General features: G+C 45.4%; 1 protein-coding gene across 1 annotated transcript in view; it reads left to right on the top strand.

The window, feature by feature from the left end:
* LOC105532562 (tyrosine-protein kinase SgK223) overlaps positions 1-19,385 on the top strand; it is a 117,773-nt gene extending 98,388 nt beyond the window's left edge. The window contains exons 5-6 of the mRNA XM_011970728.1: positions 8,659-9,410; positions 17,847-19,385. Coding sequence (XP_011826118.1) covers positions 8,659-9,410; positions 17,847-18,971 — 1,877 coding nt within the window. The 3' untranslated portion in view covers positions 18,972-19,385. The remainder of the gene's footprint in view (positions 1-8,658; positions 9,411-17,846) is intronic.
* Positions 19,386-25,260: the final 5,875 nt, after the last annotated feature.

Genomic DNA, 25,260 nt, shown 5'->3' with positions numbered 1-25,260 from the left:
GTTATGGAAATAATTCCCAGTCCCTTCAAGGGGCTTACATTCTAGTAGGGAGAGATAGACAATAAGAAAGATAAGATGTAAAGTAGCTACTGGTCAGAGGGGCAGTGAGTGCTGGGACAAAAATCAAGCCAGGAACAGGGTGGGGAGGGATAGGAGTGCCCCAAAGGAAAAAAACATTTATTTTTTAAAAAATTTTCTGTGGCCTAAGCCATAATATCACTGAAGTGAAGCTTCAACCTAACTTAAACCTTCCTCATTAAAATGAATTTTAAATCATATATTATTGCTCCAATAAAGTTAATACATTTCTTATAAAAATTCAAACAATGGAGAAAGGTTAAAATGACAAGTCAGTTTTCTGACACCCCATCCCAGCTCCTACCATCACTTTTAAGATTGTTTTCTGTATCATCCCAAAAATGTGTATCCATATGTCAAATATAAAATTCAGTTCTACACATGTTTGCACTTCACATATCTTGAGGCCTTTCAAATCAGAACCCCTAGAACTGCCTCGTTTTTCAAAATGGCTGCTTGTTTTTTCATTGTATGAATTGGCTATAAATCCCTCTCTTGCTGATGCATGTCTAGGCTGATTTTTGCAAGACTTACAGTAAGACTCTGTGTCATACATTCGCATGATTTGGTGAGCAAATCTATAAGACAAATCCTTAGAAGAAATGGAACTGACATATCAAACTGTATGTGTATTTTAAATAGATATTACCAAAGTATCCTCTAAAAATGTCAATTTACTTTCCATCACAGCATCTGAAAAGTGCTTTTTTTTTTTTTTTTCTGACAGAGTCTTGCTGTGTTGCCCAGGCTGGAGTGGCACAATCTCTGCTCACTGCAAGCCCCACCTTCAGGGTTCAAACAATTCTCCTGCCTCAGCAGCTAGGACTGCAGGCATGCCAGCATGCCTGGCTAATTTTTGTATTTTTAGTAGAGACAGAATTTCGTCATGTTGGCCAGGTTGGTCTCAAACTCCTGACCTCAAGTGATCTGCTCACCTCGGCCTCCCAAAGTGCTGGGATTACAGGCATGAGCCACTGCGCCCGGCATGGAAAGTGCTTTGAATTAACTTTTAATTTTACTAACTCGGAAGAAAACCCTTAATGATTATGTTATAACAGGAGATTGAAAGATCACAATTCCAGGACCACATGTGAGCTGTAGGCAGGGCATTCGAGGTACCTAGAGCCTGTTTTCCAAAGTGAGGCAGAGCTTTCTCTTCTTTCGCATGTAAATCACATTCACATCTTGATTATTGTTTCCTGGGATGATTAAGTGGTCTGGAGAGACTCCTCACAAATGCCACATTTTCCATCCAGTTGTAAAATGCTAATAACCTGCTTCCAGTTTCAGAACACGTTTAGTTTCTTGAAAAAAGCAAAGGTTTCTTTTAAAGAAATGCTTTTGTGTGTGTGTGTGTGAGATAGAGTCTCACTCAGTCACGAAGGCTGGAGTGCAGTGGTGCAATCTCAGCTCACTGCAACCTCCACTTCCAAGCTCAAGTGATTCTTTGCCTCAGCCTCCTGAGTAGCTGGGATTACAGGCGCACGCACCACTATACCCAGCTAATTTTTGTATTTTTAGTAGAGATGGGGTTTCACCATGTTGGCCAGGCTGTTCTCAAACTCCTGACCTCAGGTGATCTGCCTGCCTCAGCTCCCCAAAATACCGGGATTGCAGGCGTGAGTCACCGAACCCGGCCTGCTTTGCTTTTTGTTTGTTTTTTTCTATATTTAATGTTGAGCCTGCTCTGATTGTGGAACCAAATAAGAGGTTGCAACACTTGCCTTCAGAGGAACAAGTCCATGTAAAGCCAAAGCATCCCTCGGCCCCACCCTTCATACTCTCTGATGCAGGAATAGTTAATTGCGGTTGGCAGAAACCTGCATGACAGCCACTTCCTGGGTGATATTGGAAGGTGCCCGTGCAGACGGCTTTAGTTTTCTCACCTCTCACATGAGGGAATTGCACTAGGGCCACAGGGCACAGGGTATGGGTGAGGTTTTCTCCATCCATATTCCACTTGCTTTACCTTTACTTAAAGTTGGAGAATGGTCCAACACAAAAGCTAAAGGTTTGGGGAAACTTAGTTGGGACACTGCTCTTTGCCTCTGCATTTGTTCCGACGCAGCTGCTATCAGACAGCAGAGCTGTGCACAGAAAGAGCCAAAACAGGACTGACCACTTCCTCTGTCAACTCAGCTCTCATTTTGGCTGCAGAGAATAATGAAAGTGCCTATTAAAACCCAGCGAGAAGAGAGGACTCTATAATAAGGAAAACCTCAGAGTACCATGTTTGAACTTCTGGCCTGCATTTCCGCAGAGAGGTTAAGCTGTCCTTCTCAACCACTGAAATCCTGATTTCTCGTCTCTGCTTTCTAAATATAATGACACCAAACTAGTGTACCTTCCCTTGGTCTTTTTAAGATCCCATCCAGTGCAGCATACGTGACATGTAGTTTCCCACTGGAAACGCTTTCTCTTCCCTGAAGCACATTCACTAAAGGCATGGAGCGTGTTGTACTGTATAGCCAGGAACTTCCTTCCAATCCTTATGCAGAATTGGAAATTGGAAGGAAAACTTAGGACCTGGGGTTCGGAGCCCTCTGGCCCAATTAGCGTGCGAAATTATTAAAAACCTACAAACGAGGCAACTGAGACATAGCCCAAGGTCCCAGAAAAATGTTCTCCCCTCTTACCCATTTTGCACCCTTAATTGTAAGGCAGAATTTGGAAACAGCAGTCCAACACCAGCATCAAACCAGGATGTGTTTGAATTAGTCTCACGTCCCATGGGACATCCAAGACTATGGGCTGTTGGCTAAAGTTGTGGATGGATTTTTTAGGCAGACTTTTCTGAACCAGTGGTTTGCCTGTGAATTTGGAACTACTTTAGGTGGCAGGGTGTATTTGTTCCGTGTTCTTTCCGGCTTTCCTAATCCAGAATGTGGCAGCTGCTGCAGACAATAAGAACATAGCTGCTGCCGGGCGCGGTGGCTCAAGCCTGTAATCCCAGCACTTTGGGAGGCCGAGACGGGCGGATCACGAGGTCAGGAGATCGAGACCATCCTGGCTAACACGGTGAAACCCCGTCTCTACTAAAAAATACAAAAAGCTAGCCGGGCGAGGTGGCGGGCGCCTGTAGTCCCAGCTACTCGGGAGGCTGAGGCAGGAGAATGGCGGGAACCCGGGAGGTGGAGCTTGCAGTGAGCTGAGATCCGGCCACTGCACTCCAGCCTGGGCAACAGAGCAAGACACCGTCCCAAAAAAAAAAAAAAAAAAAAAAGAACATAGCTGCTGTGTTGCCTAAGGCCGTGTTTATGGAGAGATAGTTCCCCAGGTACGAGTCAAGATAATTAGCCAGAGGAGGTCTTTAGGAGTGCCTTCAGATTCCACAGAAGACAGCTACCATTTGCCATGTAGTGGAGAAATCAGTTTCATCTGCAAGGGCTGCATGTTGGCATCTATTTCAAAGGATCCCCAAGAATATGAATACCTGAGAAACTATAGGATCCTCAGAGGCCTGGAGTGGCCTGGAGGTGGTGAGGCAGGGGTGGGGGCTCCAAGAGTGAATTCTGACCTCTCATCAGCTGTAATTCCACACCTGGAGAGCTTTAAGGATCTGTAAGCTCAGAGGAAGGATGCATTAGGTTGGAATGTAGTATGCTTGTCATAGAACCAGGCACATCTTTTCTGAATACAAAAATCATAATAGGCCGGGCACAGTGGCTCACGCCTGGAATCCCGGCACTTCAGGAGGCCAAGGTGGGTGGATCACCTGAAGTTCAGGAGTTCAAGACCAGCCTGGCCAACATGTTGAAACCCTGTTTCCACTAAAAATATAAAAAATTAGCTGGGCATGATGGTGGGTGCTTGTAATCCCAGCTACTTGGGAGGCTGATGCAGGAGAATCACTTGAACCCGGGAGGTGGAGTTTGCAGTGAGCTAAGATCCCACCATTGCACTCCAGCCTGGGCAACAAGAGCAACACTTCGTCAAAAAAAAAAAAATCGTAATATGTGTAGATAATGCCCAGTTATCCCTGTAAAGTCCACATTTCAGGGAGCTGTATTTCACCTGATGAGGTTTGTGTAGCTACATGCCTTTACTTCTGCTGGGCAAGGGCGTGGGTAGGGAATGTTTGGGTATGCAGTGCTAGTCCCTGATGAGTATGTGCATAATGCAGCAAGTACTGAGTTTGGTGCCCCAAACTCATAGCCATCTAAGAAATAAAGAAAAATTAATCAGCGCGTGTGCTAATCCTTGAAGTCAAGTTTCCCTCCTAATACGTAGTATCCCTTGTCAGATTTACCCAGTAAATGATAGGTAAGTAGTGAAAGGGTATAGATCTGATCAAAGTCACTGACTAACAGCTCCCACAGGAAAGCAAGAGAAAACAGAAGGAAGGAGAAAATCGCTTCCTTCCAGCTGCCTGAACACACGAAGTGTTTTTTGTGCTGAGACCTACCATACAGTCTAAAGCAGAACCTCTTGATTCTCTTTGGTCATCTAGGGAATTAGAAGTGCTACTGATTATGTTGCTAAAAGATCCCTGGTCTCCTCACAGATTGGAAAAATATACCAGTGGCAATTTGTGGGAACTAGAGATAGAAGGAAGAACAATTGAAGCAAGATAACGATCTGCCTAGAGCTATTTGATTTCAGGGGCAGCTTGGAGATAAAATGCATGTTTAGAGAGGTTGAAAATGGAGAGAGTAGCTGAAATTATAGACTATTAGCGCTGCAAGGGACCTTCACAATGATGTCATTGGCCATTTTCTAAAGGAGGAAACTCAGGCGGGGCAGGCTGACAGCTGGGGAAGTGTTCACTCCACTGCTCATCCTCAAATTGGGGCAGAAGCAAAGAGGGGCATACTGGTGGTATCAGGAGAGCCTTGTAGTAAAGACAAGGAAGACCAAACCAATAGACATGGGGAGATAAGCCTAAGGTTTAAAGAAGAGACCAGCCAGGAAACCAGTCTGTTATGAGCCTCCCTGACCAACTGGACTGGGGATGGGAAGGAATCCTGAACGTAGGCAGGTTGTCCTTGTCTCTGAGGGTACTGATGAAAGCATTGACCAGGGCTCTGATCACACCCCCCTCCCATCCCCCAGCCTCAGCTTCTGTCGTGTTGATGATAAATTGAGAATCAAACGCCTCGCTGGTGACGGTTTCTGCTGCCCAGAACGCAGAAAGGTCAGGAAGTGGATGTGTGCTCACGACTCCCTTTTCTCCTGCTCATCAGGCTGGGAGTTTGGTGGTTGAGGCTTACAGTCCTTTGAGAGCCCCATAAGTAGGTGGTCTTGCCCTCCCTTTTTTATCTAGGAGATGGCAAGTGATCCTCCTCCTCCTCTCAGCCTCTTCTGCTAGAGGGAGGAGGGAGAGGAAGTGAATCATCTGCCCTAGCCTCCGTTTGTCCCCGTTGCTTTCCTGGGGAGCGTGGGATGGGGAGACCTGTGGACTGCAGGGTTTCAGCACCTGCTGAAATCACTGCCATCTGGATCTTCCTTCCTCTGGCTTGCTATTTCTTGTGCATCCTCCATTCTGACTATTGAGGGGAAAATTCGTGGGCATATAAAAGTGATTGGTCCAGACTGCACCATCACTGCTTGATTTATTATTAACTTTAGCCCTCCTGGAAGAGGTGTAAATCATTCACTCAGCCTTGCTGCCAGGGGCCCCGCCTGTCATTAGCAAATGGGAAGGACAACTCCCTATGATCTTGATGAACCACAGGGAAACAAAGATTGCTTACTGCAGATGGGAAAGTGGGCAAGGGGAGCTTAAGAAACACGGCGCTCCTGTCTTGAATTTCTTTTTCACTTGCGACAGTCTCACTCTGTAGCCCAGGTGGGAGTGTGGTGGTACAATCTCGGCTCACTGCAATTTCTGCCTCCTGGGTTCAAGCGATCCTCTCCCCTCAGCCTCCTGAGTAGCTGGGATTATAGGTGTGCACCACCACGCCCAGCTAATTTTTGTATCTTTTGTAGAGTTGGGGGTTCACCATGTTGCCCAGGCTGGTCTCGAACTCCTGAGCTTAAGTGGTCCTCCCGCCTTGGCTTCCCAAAGTGCTGAGATTACAGGCATAAGCCACCATGCCCAGTTCCTCTTGAGTTTATGATAGATGATAGAGCCCAGGAGGATATTGGTGCAGAGACCCCACAGTCTTGTTCAGCTGCCCAGCGCTTTTCTTTGCCTGAACCCATTGGTTCTCAGCTCCTGTGTTCAACAGGTTGCATGTGCTGAGTTTGTCCTCCTGTGAGCGTTGCATTCAAGGTTTTGCCCTGCCGTCACTCACTAATGCAGCCTTGGTCACTGAGGCTGGGGCATGAATGTCAGCCCATGGCCATCCATCTTGCTCCCTAGAGAGACCCTCCTCCCTGTGCAGCAGCAGAAATAGGGAGACCCAATCTTCATCTGAGTGGCTTGCAACTGGTGTTTGAGCCTCAGGGGTCTATTCTGCTCCCTCTTGGGTTGGAGAAAGCAGAGAAGGGCTCAGTGTGAGCTAGAAGGTTATTAACTGTTCAGGAGAAGCCCTGGAAATGTCCTGTGCACCTGAGTGCGGTGACACAAGACTCATAATTTGCTTCCTTTGGGGCCTTCTACCCCTTGTCTGCTCCTATGCATTTGTTCTGCCTTTTTGTTTGTTTGTTTTCTGGCCCCACTGCCAAGGTGTGGAAAGGCATACAGACACTCCATGCTCTGCCATTAGGGTGATGTGGCACGGAGAACTCAATGAGGGGTACACATCCTAAGTACGTATTTTCTTAGGGCTGCAACCCATTATTATCATTATTATTTTTAGATGAAGTTTCACTCTGTCACCCAGGCTGAAGTGTAGTGGCGCAATCTTGGCTCACTGCAACCTCCGTCTCCCAGGCTCAAGCGATTCTCCTGCCTCAGACTTCTTAGTAGCTGGGATTACAGGCATGCACCACCACGCCCAGCTAATTTTTGTATTTTTAGTAGATATGGGATTTCACCATGTTGGCCAGGCTGGTCTCAAACTCCTGACCTCAAGTGATCCATCCACCTCAGCCTCCCAAAGTGCTGGGATTACAGGTGTGAGCCACCACACCCAGTCTGCAAGCCATATTTCTTTCATATTTTAACCCTCAAGATAATAGGATGCATTTTACAGACTATGAATATGATTTATTATTTCTTTTATCCCCCTAAAAGCTGTTATTAAAATAGCAGATAACACCTTAGAGCAGTCCTGAGAATATAGGAAATGAGTATTTTTTCAGTTTGCCCTTGGCTCTAATAGTGTATATCTCATATATATATACACACACACATATATATATAAAATAGTGTATATCTCATATATATATATATAAACTTAAACTCTTCTTTCATTGTGAAGCCACTATTTTATATCTTGATGCCAAAAGTGAGGTCAGCCCTCACCTTTGTAGAGACTGGACCTTCATCTCACCATTCTGTGCGCTACCTAGAAAGGTTTTCTGATTGTCCTCATGCCCTGCAGACACCTGTGGCCCTGAGTGAGCCTTTGCCCAGGCAGACTCTTTATCCATACGCACCACTCCGGAAACTGTGGGGCCTTGAAAAGACTCACTTTTCTTTAAGATCCATTTCTTTTTTCTAAAATCATGACCTTCCCGCTTTCTAAAATCTCTGTGGGCCTGCCTTATTCACTAAGCCAGCAGGGTATGCGTGAAATCTCCAGGGACTGCATACTAAAAAGGGAGATTTTTTTTTTTTTTTTGAGATGGAGTCTCGCTCTTGCTTCCCAGGCTAGATTGCAGTGATGCGATCTCAGCTCACTGCAACTTCCTCCTCCCGGGTTCAAGTGATTCTCCTGCCTCAGCCTCCTGAGTAGCTGGAATTACAGGCATCTGCCACCACACCCGGCTAGTTTTTGTGTTTTTAATAGAGATGGAGGTTTCGCCATGTTGGCCAGGCTGGTCTCGAACTCCTGACCTCAGGTGATCTGCCCACCTCGGCCTCCTGGGATTGCAAGCATGAGCCACCATGCCCAGCCAAAAGGGAGAATTTTACCATTGGTCAATTACACCCTCTATAAACCTGACTGTTAAAAAATTCCACTGAAACCACACATGTTCAAGTTTGTTATTGCTGTTGCAGCATTGTTTGCAAAATATTGGACACAATTTAAGTGTCCATCAAAAAGGGATGGTTAAATAAATTATGATACTTACATATGATGATATATTATGGTAAGACTGTTTAAAATAATTAAATAGATCTGCATATTTCATTAAAAAGTCTCTCCAAGATGTGAAAGAAAAGCATTATTCCAAACAGTAGCCGCTGTTTGCTCTTTTCTATGTAATTGTGTGTGTGTGTGTGTGCGCGTGTGCACATTTGTTTGGATTGTTGGAGGGATGCATGAAACACTACTGGCAGTGGTTTCCTCTGATAAGAGAGGCTGGGTGCTGAGGGACATGCTAGGAGGGAGACTTAATGGTCAATCTATACCTTTTTTGCATTTTCACTTTTTCCACTGTACATCTATTGTCTATTCGAGAAATAGAAAAGAAGTAAAATAAAATCAATTGCTTTGACCAAATAAATAAATAAAGGAAAAAAAGTCTGCAGGATCCTGGAATTAAGTGGCGTTGCTTGGCCTGATGGTTTCTGTCTCTCCTCTTCAGGTCCCTCGTCTGAGCTGGCTCACTCGCCCACCAACAGCGGGAAGAAGCTCTTTGCTCCCGTTCCATTTCCTTCAGGCTCCACTGAGGATGTGTCCCCCAGTGGACCCCGGCAACCCCCTCCACTCCCCCAGAAAAAGATAGTGAGCCGGGCAGCCTCTTCGCCGGATGGCTTCTTCTGGACCCAAGGCTCCCCCAAGCCCCAAACAGCAGGCCCCAAACTGAATCTAAGCCACTCAGAAACCAACGTCCACGACGAGTGTCACTTTAGCTCTTCGTTGAGCCCCGGGAACCGCCACCATGCTGTCTTCTCCTCTTCTGATCCTCTGGAGAAAGCTTTCAAAGGCAGTGGCCACTGGGTTCCAGCAGCAGGGCTGGCGGGCAACAGAGGTGGCTGTGGGAGCCCTGGCCTCCAGTGCAAAGGGACCCCATCTGCCTCGTCCTCCCAGCTGAGTGTGTCCAGTCAAGCCTCCACCGGGAGCACCCAGTTTCAGCTGCACGGTCTCCTAAGCAACATCAGCAGCAAGGAGGGCACCTACGCCAAGCTGGGGGGACTCTACACCCAGTCCCTGGCCCGCCTTGTAGCCAAATGTGAGGACCTCTTCATGGGCGGCCAGAAAAAGGAGCTCCACTTCAATGAGAATAACTGGTCACTCTTCAAGCTGACTTGTAACAAACCCTGCTGTGACTCGGGGGATGCCATTTATTACTGTGCCACCTGCTCTGAGGACCCCGGCAGCACCTATGCTGTGAAAGTAGGTACCACTCCCTCTTTCCATTCTGCTGTGCCACTGGCTGGTGCTGGCTTGGGCAGAACTGTGGCTTGAGCAAGTCATTTCTCCTGTCTGGGCATTAGGAGGGGAGTTGATTCCTAAGCATTCTTTTTTCTTTTTTTTTTTTTTAAGATGGAGTCTCACTTTGTTGCCCAGGCTGGAGTGCAGTGGCACAATCTTGGCTGACTGCAGCCTCCGCCTCCCACGTTAAAGCGTTTCTCCTGCGTCAGCCTCCCGAGTAGCTGGGATTATCTGTGTGCACCACCATGCCCAGCTAATTTTTGTATATTTAGTAGAAATGGGGTTTCGTCATGTTGGCCAGGCTGGTCTCGAACTCCTGACCTCAGATGATCCACCCATCTCGGCCTCCCAAAATGCTGGGATTCCAGGTGTGAGCCACCGCCCCTGACCCCTAAGCATTCTTTTAACACTTAGTGCTCAATAATTTCACTCTCTCTCTGCCCCAGGACATGGTGCAATGAGATTTGTAGTATCAATATAAGACACATTCTGTCCTTTAGCTGAATTAAGAAAACAGTTGCCTTTTAGTGCAACAGAGAGTTTATTCATGTATTGACCAGGTTTTTATTGAGTGTCTACTATATGCCAGGTACTTTGCCATAATCTGAGTATGTAGGGGTGAATATAAGCTTCCTTATAGAGCTATGATGTAGTGAGGGAGATGAATAATGAGGTCATTCTTCTAATGTTAGATCCAGAAGGAGTATTCGACCTAGGAATCATCTTGAACAATAATAGTAATAGTATCATTTGTGTGAGCCTTCACTCTACAACTAGACTCTTACCTCTAATCCTAACAGTAATCCTACAGGTTAGGTAGGTTTTACAGACGGGGGATCTGAGGCTCAAAGTGGTTACGTAATTTGCCCATAGCTAGTTGGTGATTGAAAGGATTTGAACTGTGGTGTGTCTGTCTCCAAAGCCTAAGTTATGTCCCTACCAGTGAAGATAAATGAAGCTCAGAGACATTAAGTGACTAGCTGAGGGCAGCACAGCTCTTTAACCTTTGATGCTGGTTCAGGCCTCTTGCTACCCGCACCGCATTGCCCTGTCAGAGTGCAGCTCTGTGTGAGCTAGTTGAGCCATTTGCACCCATTTGGGCCACTGGGGTCTCTACCATGAACTCCAGTCCTTCCTGTGGCCTTATTTCTCATCTTCTTTTGCTGTTCCTTGATTACCTATTGAGACCCTGGCCCTTCTATAAATGTAGGCTTTTATTGGGAGTCAGGAAGGAGACCCTGAGCTGTCTTCTCTCATCCCCTGTCCTAAGACATCCTTTTTCTTCCAGTTAGAAAAGTGCAAAGAATAAGCTAATTTGAAATGGCCTTGGTGGGGCAGCTTGCTTACCAACAATTTTCTAAAATAATATTGCTAACATTTAAAAAATAACATTAAATAATATTTAAGTAATAATATTGCTACTATTAATAATATTATTCAGTATATATAAATAATATATAGTAATTATAATTAATAGTAGTAATAATACTAATGTTCATTATATATTATTTCTAATTATTATTTATATGTACTGAATATTATCAATAGTAGTAGTAATAGTATTATTATAAATAATATGTACTGAATAATATTATTCAGTATCAAGAGACAGCTGGCCTTTCTATTTGGAAGAGGAAAAAGCCTGGTGGAAGGGATTGAATCTCTCTTGCTCATGGGATAGAAAATGAGGTGATCCTTCTGCAAGAAGGAGCCCTTGGGACAAATGGTTTTGTTTTTACTTTTTTATTATTTACTTATTTATTTAGAGACAGAGTCTCGCTCTGTGCCCAGGCTGGAGTGTGTGGTGTGATCTTGGCTCACTGCAACCTCCACCACTCGGGTTCAAGCGATTTTCCTGCCTCAGACTTCTGAGTAACTGGGACTACAGGCGCCCCCCACCACGTCTGGCTAATTTTTGCACTTTCAGTAGAGATGGGGGTTTCACCATATTGGCCTGATTGGTCTTGAACTCCTGACCTTGTGATCTGCCTGCCTCGGCCTCCCAAAGTGCTGGGATTACAGGTGTGAGCCACCGTGCCCCGCCACAGTTTTGTTTTTCACATCCGTAAATAATTGTGCTGGGCAGCTTGGATTCTAGGGCCCCATATATTCATGCAGAATTAGCCGCATTCTCTAATAAACAACACAAAAGAAATTTAATTTTCCTTAAGAATGTTAAAAGCAAGTGTTGCTCCTTATTTCATTAGCAATAGAAGCCACACAGAAACCAGAAGATAAGCCTTAGCCCTCTAAACAAGAGCTGCAGGGGTTTCCTATTTGAATTTGCTGGAGACTGGTAGCTCAAGGACCGTCTCTGTGCCACGTGAAAAAGGAAATTTGGAGACTAGCATCCAATATGCAGAGGATGGTAATTCTTGGAACGAGGTTACCAGGAACAGTATCAATTTGAAATGTGCCTGGCCTGGTCACTGGGGGGTGGGCCGTGGGGGCCTTGGAGCATCATCTCGCACGGGCAGCTGTTCCACTTCATTAGCTCTCCAGTCTAGACGAAATACAGTCATCTGGGGATCCGCAAGAAGGGGAGTGGGTCTCCCTTCCCAGCCAGCGAGCTGCTGCCTGTCTGAGACTGAGCGCATTTCATCTGCGCATGTTAAGCAGGGAGCCGGCACTGAAGGCAGACGGAGCCTCATTTGCGATTGCGGAGTTCGAGTTAACAATAGCAGGTTCACACCTGCTCCTTGCTGATGCTGGAACCTACTACCTTGGGCTCAGCGCCCTGCAGCAGTGAGGAGATAAAACTGGTTCTTGTAGCTCCACCGCATGAATAGGTGACAGGGAAAAAAAAAAACCAAAAAAACCATTAGCTGTGTGTGCGTTTTCGAAGCAGTTTCATTTCTCAGCCATCTAGACAGTAATTCTAGTTTGGTGATTAGGGACCCGTTTTAAGCTGCTGGGCCTTTTTTATTTCACAGACATGATTTAGCCCAGACTTTTGCCTGTGAATGAGGCCCTGACTCCAAAGTTTAAATGAGTCCTGGCTCAGCAAAACTTTTGAAACTTGAGCTGAACCAAGGGTCTATGTAGAGTTCTAGAGCTAAAAATCCGAGTGCAGGGCCCCCTAAAAATGAAATGAGGATGGGGGCGGGGAGCAGGGAGATGGAGATGGAGAAGAAGCCACTCCCCCGCCACCGCCTCTTCCCCCATCCAGTACTGTAGAATGATCTCCGGCGAGGGCCCAGAGCTCACTCACAGGGCTGGTTAGCATGCGCCCTACGCAGCCCTCTCCGTTGCTGGGCTTTGAGGAAGCTGCGGGTCTTGCCAAAGGCCCACTGCACTGATTTTGAAATGCATCCAACCCAGTTGCCATTTACTCTGCTCCTTCATTTACATCTCTGTGCAAAATGTCAGCAGCCTGACTGGAGCTCCAGGTCTCAAGTGTTTGCTGGGCCCGGGCCTTTCATACCCCTGAGAAAAAGGGGCCATGGAAACTCTTCCCAGGCCCCTGGGCAGCTGTGCTCTTCGGGTTTGCACAATACCTGCAAGCCAGCTCTGGATGCCTCCGCACCACCAGAGGGCTACAGCCGAGATGGCAAGAGCAGTCACCATAGCAACCCTTCCCATTGTGCTCGCCCTGGGCTGGGCCTGGCGCTGAGAGCCATGCCTGCATCATTTCATCTGATCCTCACAATGGCCCTATGAGGAAGTACTATCCCTGCCCCTGTCATTCAGAGGAGAAAACATGCTTTGAGATAAATACCGTCCATCTTCATTATTTATGGATTCTGTGTTTGCAAAATCATCTACCCGCTCAAATTTATTTGTAATTCCAAAGTCAATACTCGAAGCACTTTCCAGTGATTTCTGGATATGTGTAAGGCAAAGAAAAAGGTGAGTCACCTGATGTTTTAGTTTGTTCTCACGCTGCTAATAAAGACATACCTGAGACTGGGTAATTTACAAAGGAAAGAGGTTTAATTGACTCACAGTTCAGCATGGCTGGGGAAGCCTCAGGAAACTTACAATCATGGTGGAAGGGGAAGCAAACACGTCCTTCTTCACATGGTGACAGCAAGGAGAGCCAAGCAAAAGGGGAGAAGCAGCCAGGTGTGGTGGCTCATACCTGTAATCCCAGCACTTTGGGAGGCTGAGGCAAGTGGATCATGAGGTCAGGAGTTCAAGACCAGCTTGACCAACATGGTGAAAACCCATCTCTACTAAAAACTAACATGCAAAAATTAGCCAGGTGTGGTGGCAGGCACCTGTAATCCCAGCTACTCAGTAAGCTGAGGCAGGAGAATCACATGAAACCGGGAGGAGGAGGTTGCAGTGAGCCAAGATGTGCCACTGCACTCCAGCCTGGGCAAGAGAGCAAGACTCCGTCTCAAAAAAAAAAAAAGTGGGGGGGGTAGCGGAGAAAGCACCTTATAAAGCCATTAGATCTCATGAGAACTCACTCACTATCATGAGAACAGCACCAGGTTCCTCCCACCACACGTGGGGATTATGAGAACTACAATTCAAGATGAGATTCGTGTGGGGACACGGCCAAATTGTATCACCCAACGTGCATGTTTCCAGCTGAAGGGGAATGAGGCGACAGTCTCCCATCTTATTTCAGCCCTCATCCTGGAAGCAAGGGCGTTTTTTTGCAGTCTATTTAGTGTCTTGTTTTTCACATTTATGTGCTTTTTGTTTGTCAATGAAAAGAGTCCAACTCTGTAAAACATTTGAAGAGATTTATTCTGAGCCAAATATAAGTCACCTGTGGCCCATGACACAGCCCTCAGGAGATCCTGAGACTATGTGCCCAAAGTGGTCGGGCCACAACTTGGTTTTGTACATTTTAGGGAGACATAGGTATCAATCAATACATGTGTGATGTACATGAAAGTTGAGGGGGCCAGGGGAAGCTTTCAAGTCATAGGTGGATTCAAAGATTTTCTGATTGGCACTTGGTTGAGTTATTATCCTTAGAAAGGAATGTCTGGGTTATGAGAAGGGGTTATGGAGATCAAGGCTTTATCATACAGATGAAGCCTCCAGGTAGCAGGCCTCAGTGAGAACAAATTGTAAATATTTTTATCAGACTTGAAGAGTCTGCTCTATCAGTAATTCTAACAGGGAGGAGGGTAGCATGAGGCATGCCCAGCTCCCCCTTCCCATCATGGCCTGAACTCATTTTTTTAGATTAACTTTGGAATGCCCTTGGCTAAGAGGAAGGGTCCATTTCAGATCGTTGGAAGGCCTTAGAATTTTATTTTTGGGTTTACATGTTGTTGATTTTGCTGTTTAAAATGGCTGAAGCTGGATCATCTGAGGTCAGGAGTTCGAGACCAGCCTGGCCAACATGGTGAAACCCTGTCTCAACTAAAAATACAAAAAATTAGTCGAGTGTGGTGGCAGGCACCTGTACTCCCAGCTACTCAGGAGGCTGAGGCAGAAGAATCACTTGAACCCGGGAGGCAGAGGTTGCAGTGTAGTCCCAGCTACTCGGGAGGCTGAGGCAGAAGAATCACTTGAACCCGGGAGGCAGAGGTTGCGGTGAGCCGAGATCGTGCCACTGCACTCCAGCCTGGGTGACAGAGAGACTCCATCTCAAAAAATATATATATATAAAATAAAATAAAATAAAATAAAATAAAATGGTCCCAGCATAGGGCTGAAGTGCTGTCTAGTGTACCCAGCCACCACAAGGCTGGGATGTGCCTCACGGATAAAAACATGTGTGTTAAATAAGCTTTGTTCAGGGATGAGCTCTAGTGCTGTTGCCTGTGAATTCAAGTTAATGAATATTAACATGTTAATGTATGTTAATGTACATGTAACGTGTTAATGTATTTTAAACATGTAATGTATATTAAACAAGGTATCTCTAAACAAGGGCACACGTGAAACAAGGTTGAACACTGGTGAGTTAATGAAAATATTGTGACCAGAAGTTCCCAGGAAACTTACCTTGTATTTCCCCTAAGCAATGGTTCTCTATTCACTAATTCAGTGTTTATGGCTTCTTCATAGAACATAACTTCTGCAAATAATGAAAATTCCCTGTAACTTGCCAACAGTTACAGAGCTAATACTTCAACCTAGGCCTTTTTTCACTGCAGAGCCCGTGCTTTTGACCTCTGGAACATCTCTACGTTGTATAGTCCGGAGCAAATAATTTAACCGCTGGAAGCCCCAGTTTCCTCCTCTGTAATAGCATCTTCCTCCTTGGATTTAATGAGATTGAATGGGATGCTGCATGGAGCCCTCACCATTGGCACAGTCCTTGCACATGCAAGAGCCCGATCTGTAGGTGTTAGGGGTGAGACAATAACAGTGATGTCCTTCCCACATCTCCATTGACAACACAGCTGCATACATGCAAGACGCTTTCTTTGAGGACCCCCTCCATTGCCGCAAATTTCCTTTAGTTTAATAGTGCTCCAGAAGCCTGCCATTTAAAAACCAAGTGCAGGCCAGGCACCGTGGCTCACGCTTGTAATCCCAGCACTTTGGGAGGCCAAGGTGGGAAGATCACTTGAGCCCAGGAGTTCAAGACAAGCCTGGGCAACATGGGATAACCTTGTCTGTACAAAAATTCCAAAAATTAGTTGGACGTGGTGGTGCACACCTCTAATCCCAGCTACTCAGGAGGCTGAGGCAGGAGAATTGCTTAAAACTGGGAGGTCAAAACTGCAGTGAGCTGTGATTGCACCACTGAACTCCCGCCTGTCTCAAAAAGTAAAAAATAAATAAAAACCGAGTACTGTTGAGTAGGCCAGAATAAGAAAGAGCCTGAACAATGCCTTTTAGACATGTATTTCAAAATCGTTTTTGTTAGTGTAATAGGAAGCAATGTCTGGGGTAAATGTCTTTCCCTTTTATTACCATTCTGCTTTTATAATAGATTACGAAATTAATGTGTTACCCACCATTCCCCACAATTAGCTTTAAAAACATCTCTTGGAGGCTGAGCTCTTGTATGCCGGGTTTCATGCTGAGAAGGTTTGTACAGCTGCAATATAAATAAATCTCCGTGAAAAGGTGCTTGCAATAGAACTTCTAAAAGTGTCGCCTGTAAGCACTGAGGCACTTCAGAAACTGCTTCATCATCATTCCAACACTACAGGCTGAAGGCAGGGTTATTTTGGGAGTGTTTGCAGGATAATATTTTATGGGTAGATGTGAGATGCCTTTCTTCTCACATCTGATCTTTGTTTTTCTACAAAGCCTGGGTGAGGTTGCATCATAATATTCATTTGAGAGGGGAGACTTCAATCCCTTTCAGGGTAATGGCAGGGAGATTGAGGCCTGACAGAGGGCCATTATGGCTGGTTCAAGACTCTCTAGTTGAGTGGCAGCCAGATGTGGACTAGGATTGCTAGAGGTCCCCAGGCGGCTGGCACTGTCATTTGTGTAAGAAGAGATGGAGGAGGCGAGAAAGACACAGTTGTGTGGATCCCCAGCTGCCCTTTCCACAGAGGAGCTTGAGATCTTCCATCTTGTTTTTCCTACCTTCATCTCAGAGGGTGCCCTGGGGTTCCTCTGAGGGTTCCTTCTGGTCCCCTCTTCCCTGGAGAACTTTCTGGTTTCTTTCAGCTGCTGTGACTCACCTTGGAGGAAAAGTGTGTGGGAAGTGAGGCTGCTTTCTTATAAACGCTATTCGGCTTTGTGAGAATTTGTCCACACTGTGCACAAAGGGATGTTTCCTATCAATACCTCCCTACCACACTGTGTGTTGCTCAGCAGGGACCCCACTCACTGGGTCGTATGGTCATTTTATGTTTAACTTTTTGAGAAATTGAGAAGGGTGCTGCTCATCCTCAGAGACGCTAGGAACTGTCTTTTATTAGAACTCATTCTAGTGGGCATGGACTGATATCTCATTGTGGTTTTGATTTGCAGTTCCCTGATGACTAATGATGTCCAATATCTTTTCACATGCTTGTGGCCATTTACAAATTTTTTTTGGTGAATTGCCTATTCATATCTCTTGCCCATTTTTTTTTCTTTTTTCTCTATGCCATGATTCTGTATCCTTTTTTGTTTGTATTATTGAGTTGTAAAAGAGTGGTTTTTTTATATACAAATTCCGGAAACAAGTCCTTTATCAGATACATTTTGGCAGATATTTTCTCCCAGTCTGTTACTTGTCTTTCCATTTTCTTAACGGTGCCTTTTGAAGCACAAAAGTTTAGAACTTTGAGGTTAAGTTTGTGATTTTTTTTCTTTTGTGAACGATGCTATTGGTGTGGTATTTAAGAAATATTTGCCCAACCCAAGGCCCCAAAATTTCTGTCCCATGTTTTCTTCTAGCATGTGTATGGATTGCTCTTACCCTCAAGCATATGTGGATAGGTTTATTGCACATAGATACTCAAATGTTCCACACTCTTTGTTGGGCAGAACCATGGGCCCCACTCTTGATTTCACTTCTCCTTCTCCCCACAGATCTGCAAAACCCCTGAGCCCAAAACAGTCTCCTACTGCAGCCCGTCCGTGCCCGTGCACTTTAACATCCAGCAGGACTGCGGCCACTTCGTCGCCTCGGTGCCCTCCAGCATGCTCACCTCCCCCGACGCGCCCAAGGACCCCGTGCCTACCCTGCCCGCACACCCCCCTGCCCAGGAGCAGGATTGCGTGGTTGTCATCACCCGAGAGGTGCCGCATCAGACGGCCTCCGACTTCGTGCGGGATTCGGCGGCCAGCCACCAGGCGGAACCCGAGGCGTACGAGCGGCGCGTGTGCTTCCTGCTTCTGCAACTCTGCAACGGGTTGGAGCACCTGAAGGAGCACGGCATCATCCACCGGGACCTGTGCCTGGAGAACCTGCTGCTGGTGCACTGCACCCCCCAGGCCGCCCCTGGGCCCACCCCCGCCACCGCGGCGCCTCCCTGCTCCTCTGCCGCCCTGCCCGCTGGTGGCACTCTCAGCCCCGCAGCCGGCCCCGCCTCCCCAGAAGGGCCCCGGGAGAAGCAGCTGCCCAGACTCATCATCAGCAACTTTTTGAAGGCCAAGCAGAAGCCAGGCGGCACTCCAAACCTGCAGCAGAAGAAGAGCCAGGCCCGGCTGGCCCCCGAGATCGTGTCTGCCTCCCAGTACCGCAAGTTCGATGAGTTCCAGACAGGCATCCTCATCTACGAGCTGCTGCACCAGCCCAACCCGTTCGAGGTGCGCGCCCAGCTGCGGGAGCGGGACTACCGGCAGGAGGACCTGCCGCCGCTGCCTGCGCTGTCCCTCTACTCACCCGGTCTGCAGCAGCTGGCACATCTGCTGCTGGAGGCCGACCCCATCAAGCGTATCCGCATCGGCGAGGCCAAGCGTGTGTTGCAGTGCCTGCTGTGGGGGCCCCGGCGCGAGCTGGTGCAGCAGCCGGGCACCTCGGAGGAGGCGCTGTGCGGCACGCTGCACAACTGGATCGACATGAAGCGGGCCCTGATGATGATGAAGTTTGCGGAGAAGGCGGTGGATCGCAGGCGGGGCGTGGAGCTGGAGGACTGGCTTTGCTGCCAGTACCTGGCGTCCGCGGAGCCCGGGGCCCTTTTACAGTCGCTGAAGCTCCTGCAGCTTTTGTGAGCCAAGCCCCAGCCTGCACTGTCGCTGCCCCTTCCCTGCCTAACCCTTTCCTGTCTTGCCTTGGAAGCACCCATGTCTCCCTGGGAAATGGTACAGATGACTGGTATACCTGGATGTAAAATATATAAATATATATATAGAAAATACATATACCATATATAAATATGAAAGACTAAGGATGCTGTTGCCCGTCCACACTGGTCTCTCTGCACCAAGTCCTCCCTGTTTTCTTCCGTAATTATGTACATTTCTAGCTCCATGCAACGTCCTGAGGACAGTTCTGTGAACAGAATGCAGCCTGGACACTGGCCTCGATACCTTGTTTAGGATTTCTTCACCCTTTTGTCAAATTGTTATTTAAAGAAAAAAAAAAAGAAGAAAACTCCATTAAAAATTTTTTTGGTTGAGTCATGAGCAAAGCCCTTTATCCTTAAGTGCCTGAGTGCATTAATATGCTTGGTGGGTAAAACAGACCTGTCTTTGGTCTTACGCTTTTCAGGAGATAGAGCAGCAGTCTACAAAGGACCAGGCAAGTGGGTACCAATTAATCTTCCCTGTTTCTCTTCCCACCTGGAAGCCTCCTGGAAAGAATCCAGACACAGTCGCTGTGATCCCAGTGGTTTGGAATTCAAACCCATTTCCAGTTTGCTAAAGCTGGTTGCCATTTGTATCATTCAGAGACGTGCCTGAAAACAGAGTCCACCCCAGGTGGCTCAGATGAAAAGACCTTAAAGGGACCACTTAGCTAGGTGTGATCAGGGTTAATGAGAACAAAGAGTGACAAGGACAAAAGCAAGAGCCAGAACAGCGGGACAGGGAAACATACAGGAGGTATTTGCACTGAGATCTCTACAGCCAGAGATGGAGTCTCTGTTTCCCATCTGTCATCTCCAACCTAATAGGATGCCAGACAGCAAGGGACCTTGGGTGATGCAGTCTGAAGGATCAGCCTCCAGGGACAGGGAGGAGGTAGAGAATGCATGGGATGCCAGGTGGCAAACAGCCCACTGTTCCTACTGTACTGGATACTGGCAGGGCAAGAATAGAATTCAGGTGTTTCAACTCCCAGGCCAGTACTCCCTCTGCTGTTCAGGCCTCCTTCAAGTCTCCTTTTCTAAAACCTCATTTAACACATCTATTGGCACCTACTACTTACTATAGTTAATATTTGTTACTATGCCTTTAAAAACACACAAAGAAAATTAGGAGACATCAGATCTTTCCTCCTCAAAACTAGACACATGCACAAAAGTCAAAAATTACCTATTTGAAGAGAAATAGCCCCAAGACTCTTGTATTTCTACCTAATGGGTAATCTTCCAACTAGATAACTAATTAATTTCTAAAATCTTGTTAATAACTCTGGCCAAATTAAAACAAATAGAAAGATCTGAATGGATGTTTTAGAAACCTGGGGATGCACTTAGCAGGAAGGATAGGGAACTCTCCTAGGTCCTCTTCTGCATATTAATTTCAATCCTTTTGTGAGTTCCACCTTCCAGCCCCTGACTACATGTAAACACATTCATATTTCCATGCATCGGTGGTGAAGACAGCACCTGGGGCACATTTGTAATTTCAATTGTTTCCTGAGTATTGAGGAAAGAACTGAACCAAAACCAGCTCCCAACCCATTTGTACAAGAGAAAGAGAGTCTGCAAACGTGGAAATCATATTTCTCCCTAGGACCTGTTTCAGGGGGCATTATTTGCCAGGTCTTTCTTTGTTCCTCGTAAATTTCCAGGCAAACCTTCTGCCCTCAATTTGCTGTCTTTTGCTTTTTTGTCCTTTTTCACTTCAAGTAAATAAACAATGGAGAGGGAGGAACAAATATTCTGCCAGGGGAATGCAGTGCCACTAGAAAATAAGGCCCGGTGTGGTGGCTCACACCTGTAATCCCAGTACTTTGGGAGGCTAAGACAGGTGGATCACCTAAGGTCAGGAGCTCGAGATCAGCCTGGCCAACATGGAGAAACCCCTGTCTCTACTAAAAATGTAAAAATTAGCCAGGTGTCGTGGCACATGCCTGTAATCCCAGCTACTCGGGAGGGTGAGGCAGGAGAATCGCTTGAACCCAGGAGGTGGAGGTTGTAGTGAGCCAAGATCATACCACTGCACTCCATTCTGGGTGACAGAGTGAGATGCTATCAAAAAAAAAAAGAAAGAGGAAGGAAGGAAGGAAGGAAGGAAGGAAGGAGAGAGAAAGAAAGAGAAGGAAGAAGGAAGGAAGGAAGGAAGGAAGGAAGAAGGAAAGAAAGAAAGAAAGAGGAAGAAGGAAAGAAAGAAGGAGAAGAAAGAAAGAAGGAAAAGAAAGAAAGAAAGTCTTAGGAGCCACATTTTTAATTCCTGAATTAATTGCAACTTTTTTTTATGCCACCCACTTGAGAAAAAAAAAACGAGGTTTTAAAAACAGTTTTAAGAACCAACATGAACCGAAAAGTAAAGGATAAAGAAGAAACATTAGCAATAAATTCTGAATGAGAGGAATAAGAGCAATTAAATATGAAACTTACTTCTGAGCTGCCCACCAACCTAGAAAAAGAAAACTGGCTGCAGAATTCTTTTTTGTGTGCAATTTTAGGAAAGAGTTCGTCAGGAGGAAGAAATTTTTGCCCAGTGCTTGGTTCTGAAGGAAATTTGTCAAGGATTCTTTGTTTGAAGACATTGAATAATGCCCCAATAGCAGTTTTAAAAAGAAAAAAAAAAAAAAGCGTTTTTTGAAGCTAGGTGTCATGAGTGATGCCAGGTTAAAAATAACGAGGTCCACACATGCTTGTGTCTTTCCACAATGTCAGGCTTTTGTTGATGCTAATTCAGTCACAAAAGCCAGGAGTTACATGGAATTCCCAAGGAGGCAATTCTCTTTAGTACCTCCTGTTCTCTTGCTAGTCAGAGCCGCAGGCACACAGGCTTGAGCCACTCCACAAGCCAGTCAATATGGCAAATCACACATAATAGTATGCTTAATCAATATACACATGTTACAGATTAAACATTCCACAATAAACAAAGTAGCATTGAACATCAAGAGGAGAAAGAGATAGGAGAAAGTGTTAAGGAACCAGTCCAGCGGAAGCAGGTCGGTCTTGCAAGGAAGAGTGTTTGAGGTGGCAGAAGCAGATGCTAAGTTCGTATCGTGAGTGACTGCAAGACAGTGTCAGTTAAGACAGCTGCGTTTTGAGCTGCTGAAAGTCTGACATTTTAAAGTCACAGAGTCCTCTGGTGAGAACTGATCGTGGACGAGTGTGCTTGTTTGTGTCTTTGTCTGATTGGATGCAGTCTTTATCTTTTTATTAAAGAAAACATCCTTGTTGGCAGAGTGCCCTGTGAAACATAAAATGGAGACTTATTCAAAGATGGAGTTAGTTATGTCAAGGGTACTCTATACAATAGGGCATTTTTAAATCTCTACCATTGATGAAATTTAAATATGGTGTGTTAAAACCTAGTTTCCTCAAATTCTCTGGAAATAATTGCCACCCATTCCTCTCCATGGATTGGCCTTTTCCATAAACGATTAGTCATGTGGCTATAAATACTAGGTTTAGCAAACAACTTCAGTCACACTAAATTCAGAGGTTCAATATAACTGGTTTTTTGTTACTTCAAAATACACCTAGGCTGCATGGCTTTATCTCACAGAAGGCTCTAGCATGAAATCCATTATACCCAGAAACAATAGCTTGTTCTGCAGGACTGAGGTTCAGAAATAATCAGGGACTTTTGTACAAGGGCAGTTGCAGGGCATCTGGCAATTTAATACTCCTGTTATCAGTGAGTTCATCTCCCATTTTTCTTGGCTCTAAACCCAACTACTGGTATTTAAATCTCCAGTTTTTCTTCTCTCCCACTCTGAGTGAAGTCGCCCCCATTATGCTTTCCACATATGTAATTTTTGTTGTTTGTAAGCCATTCTCATTTTCATGCCAAGATGTGGAATCATTTTTCTTCTAATTTTTTTAAATGTAGGCATTATAAAGCCTCATATCTAAATAGTTACATCCTTGCCAGAAGCCAGATAAGCGCTTTAGGGATTATTTATTTATCATAACATATGGCTCAGATCTGAAAAGACTGGTTCTGGGGAGCTGTAGTTACCACTTTATATAACACTTCATGGTTTCCAAGAGCTTAGGGCTGAAAAAACTCTTTTGAGATGTACGCATGTACACAAAATAATTATAAAGATTTTTTAAAGAGAAGACATGTTACTTTAGTGAGTTCTAAATTTGCTCTTAAAATACACAGCCAATAAATGAGGCAGCCCTTTTCTGCTCTGTTGAATATCTGAAAATCTTTGGAGATCTAAAGATTAGCTTACCAAATCTCACTAAAAGTAGTAGATTTGTAACATAAAACCAACTTGCCATTTTTAAGAGAGGGCGATGTGAATGGAATTTATTTATTAGAAATCAAAGTTTAACCCAGCTGGTGTTATTGCTGAAAATTAAAAAAAAAAATTAAAGGCAAGAATAAAATGGTTGGAACAAGTACCGTGGGATGATTGTCTTGACAAATTACCCTTTCTTTTTTCCAGTGCTGATTAATGCAGGCAATGGGGCAACCTCCCTATAAAAGACGTCCTTGGGGGAGGAATTGCACCCCGGGAAAGTGGTCAGGAGGTAGCCCGATGGATTCTAGGGTTTCAGAAAAAGAGTCCAAATTCACTCAAAAGTGATATTGTTGGTTTAGGGGACTCTGGGGTTGGGCCAGAACATCTGTGACCAATCTGGATCCTTACCAGATCCAGGATACTCAGTCTTGTCTGATCTGGATCTTTTCTCCCAGAACTTGACTACATCCATGCCAAGCTTATGGAACTGGGGAAGGAAAGTCACGTTTACTCGAGATTTTTCTGCGTGTCAACAGGCTGACTTTGTATTGGATTATCCCAGTGGGGTTTGAACATAGACATTGGTCACATATTCTAAATGTTAAATTTGAATATTTCCAGCTCCTATACCAGAGGTGATTACAGCTATTCCCTAAAAAAATACTGCTCTAGACACCAGATGGGCTTAGATTGTTAAGATGTTCGTGCACTGTAACGAACTTCAAGCTTACTCTGCAGACTTCTGCTTTGCTACCTTATCAGGGCAGAGCAGACCTGGAGACAGGTTGAGAGAATTGAATGTGGAGGTCTAAGGAGAGAAGACAAGGCAGGAATTGAGAACACAAGATTCGGAGACAAACTACCTGCACTATTAGGTTCGTGCAAAAGTTACTGTGGCTTTTGCCATTACTTTTTAATTAATTTTAATGGCAAAAACAGCAATAGCTTTTGCACCAATTTAATATCATATGCATGGATTCAGCCCTGATGACTTCCCACAATCCTTAAAGGATAATCTTGCCTTCCTTCCTTTACTAGGATTACACAGACATTTGTATGTCTACTATCTTCTCAAAGATTTCCAGGAATGAGGAAGCTATAACCATTTCCTCTTTTCTAGATTGTGTAAAGTTCAATTTCAGAACTTATAGCAGATTCCTTAAAAAAGTCAGAAAGACTTTAACAATTGAGGCTTTTATTTAAATCCTTTATTTACTGGCCATTCCCATCACCACGATGACATAAGCAAGTTCTGGTTTTCCTAAAAGAGAAACAGATTTTCTTTTTCCTACCCCTCAGCTTTGTTGGTTTTATTTATTTGAGTAGGCAAACCCTAACATGGCACTCAGAGATAAAACTCTCCAACAGGTATACTCTGGGCTGGGCACAGTGGCTCATGCCTGTAACAGCATTTTTGAAGGCCAAAGCTATAATCCCAACACTTTGGGTGGCCAAGAATTGCTTGAGGCCAGGAGTTGGAGACCAGCCTGGGGCAACATTGAGAGGCTCTGTCTCTACAAAAAAATTAGCCAGGCATGGTGGCACAAACCTATAGTCCTAGCTACTCAGGAGGCTGAGGTGAGAGGATCACTGGATCCTGAATGATCAAAGCTGTAGTGATGCTACTGCACTCCAGCTTGGGCAACAGAGAGACAGAGAGAGCCTGTCTCAAAAAAAAAAAAGAAAAAGAAAAAGAAAAAAAGGATACTCAGAGCAGGTATCAATCCTCCATGCTTTCTACTCCATGCCATTCTCCCTTCCTTTCCCCCATGAGCAGCCACCCACCATGGTCATCGGACTCACCAATTTCTGCTTGATCCTTCCTGTGTTTGTGCACAGATGAGCAGATACAAGTGTATCCTTCTTTCTTACACAGAAGTTACCATGCCTGAGATGGGAGAGCAGTTTGCTTTCCTCACTTAGCAGTATGTCAAGAGGAATTTTCTTTCTTTCTTT

Source organism: Mandrillus leucophaeus, unplaced genomic scaffold (genome assembly GCF_000951045.1).
Source record: "Mandrillus leucophaeus isolate KB7577 unplaced genomic scaffold, Mleu.le_1.0 Scaffold97, whole genome shotgun sequence".
NCBI classification, from domain to species: Eukaryota; Metazoa; Chordata; class Mammalia; order Primates; family Cercopithecidae; genus Mandrillus; species Mandrillus leucophaeus.
The sequence above is the reverse complement of the archived record's forward strand: the minus strand, read 5'-3'. Positions and strand labels throughout refer to the sequence as shown.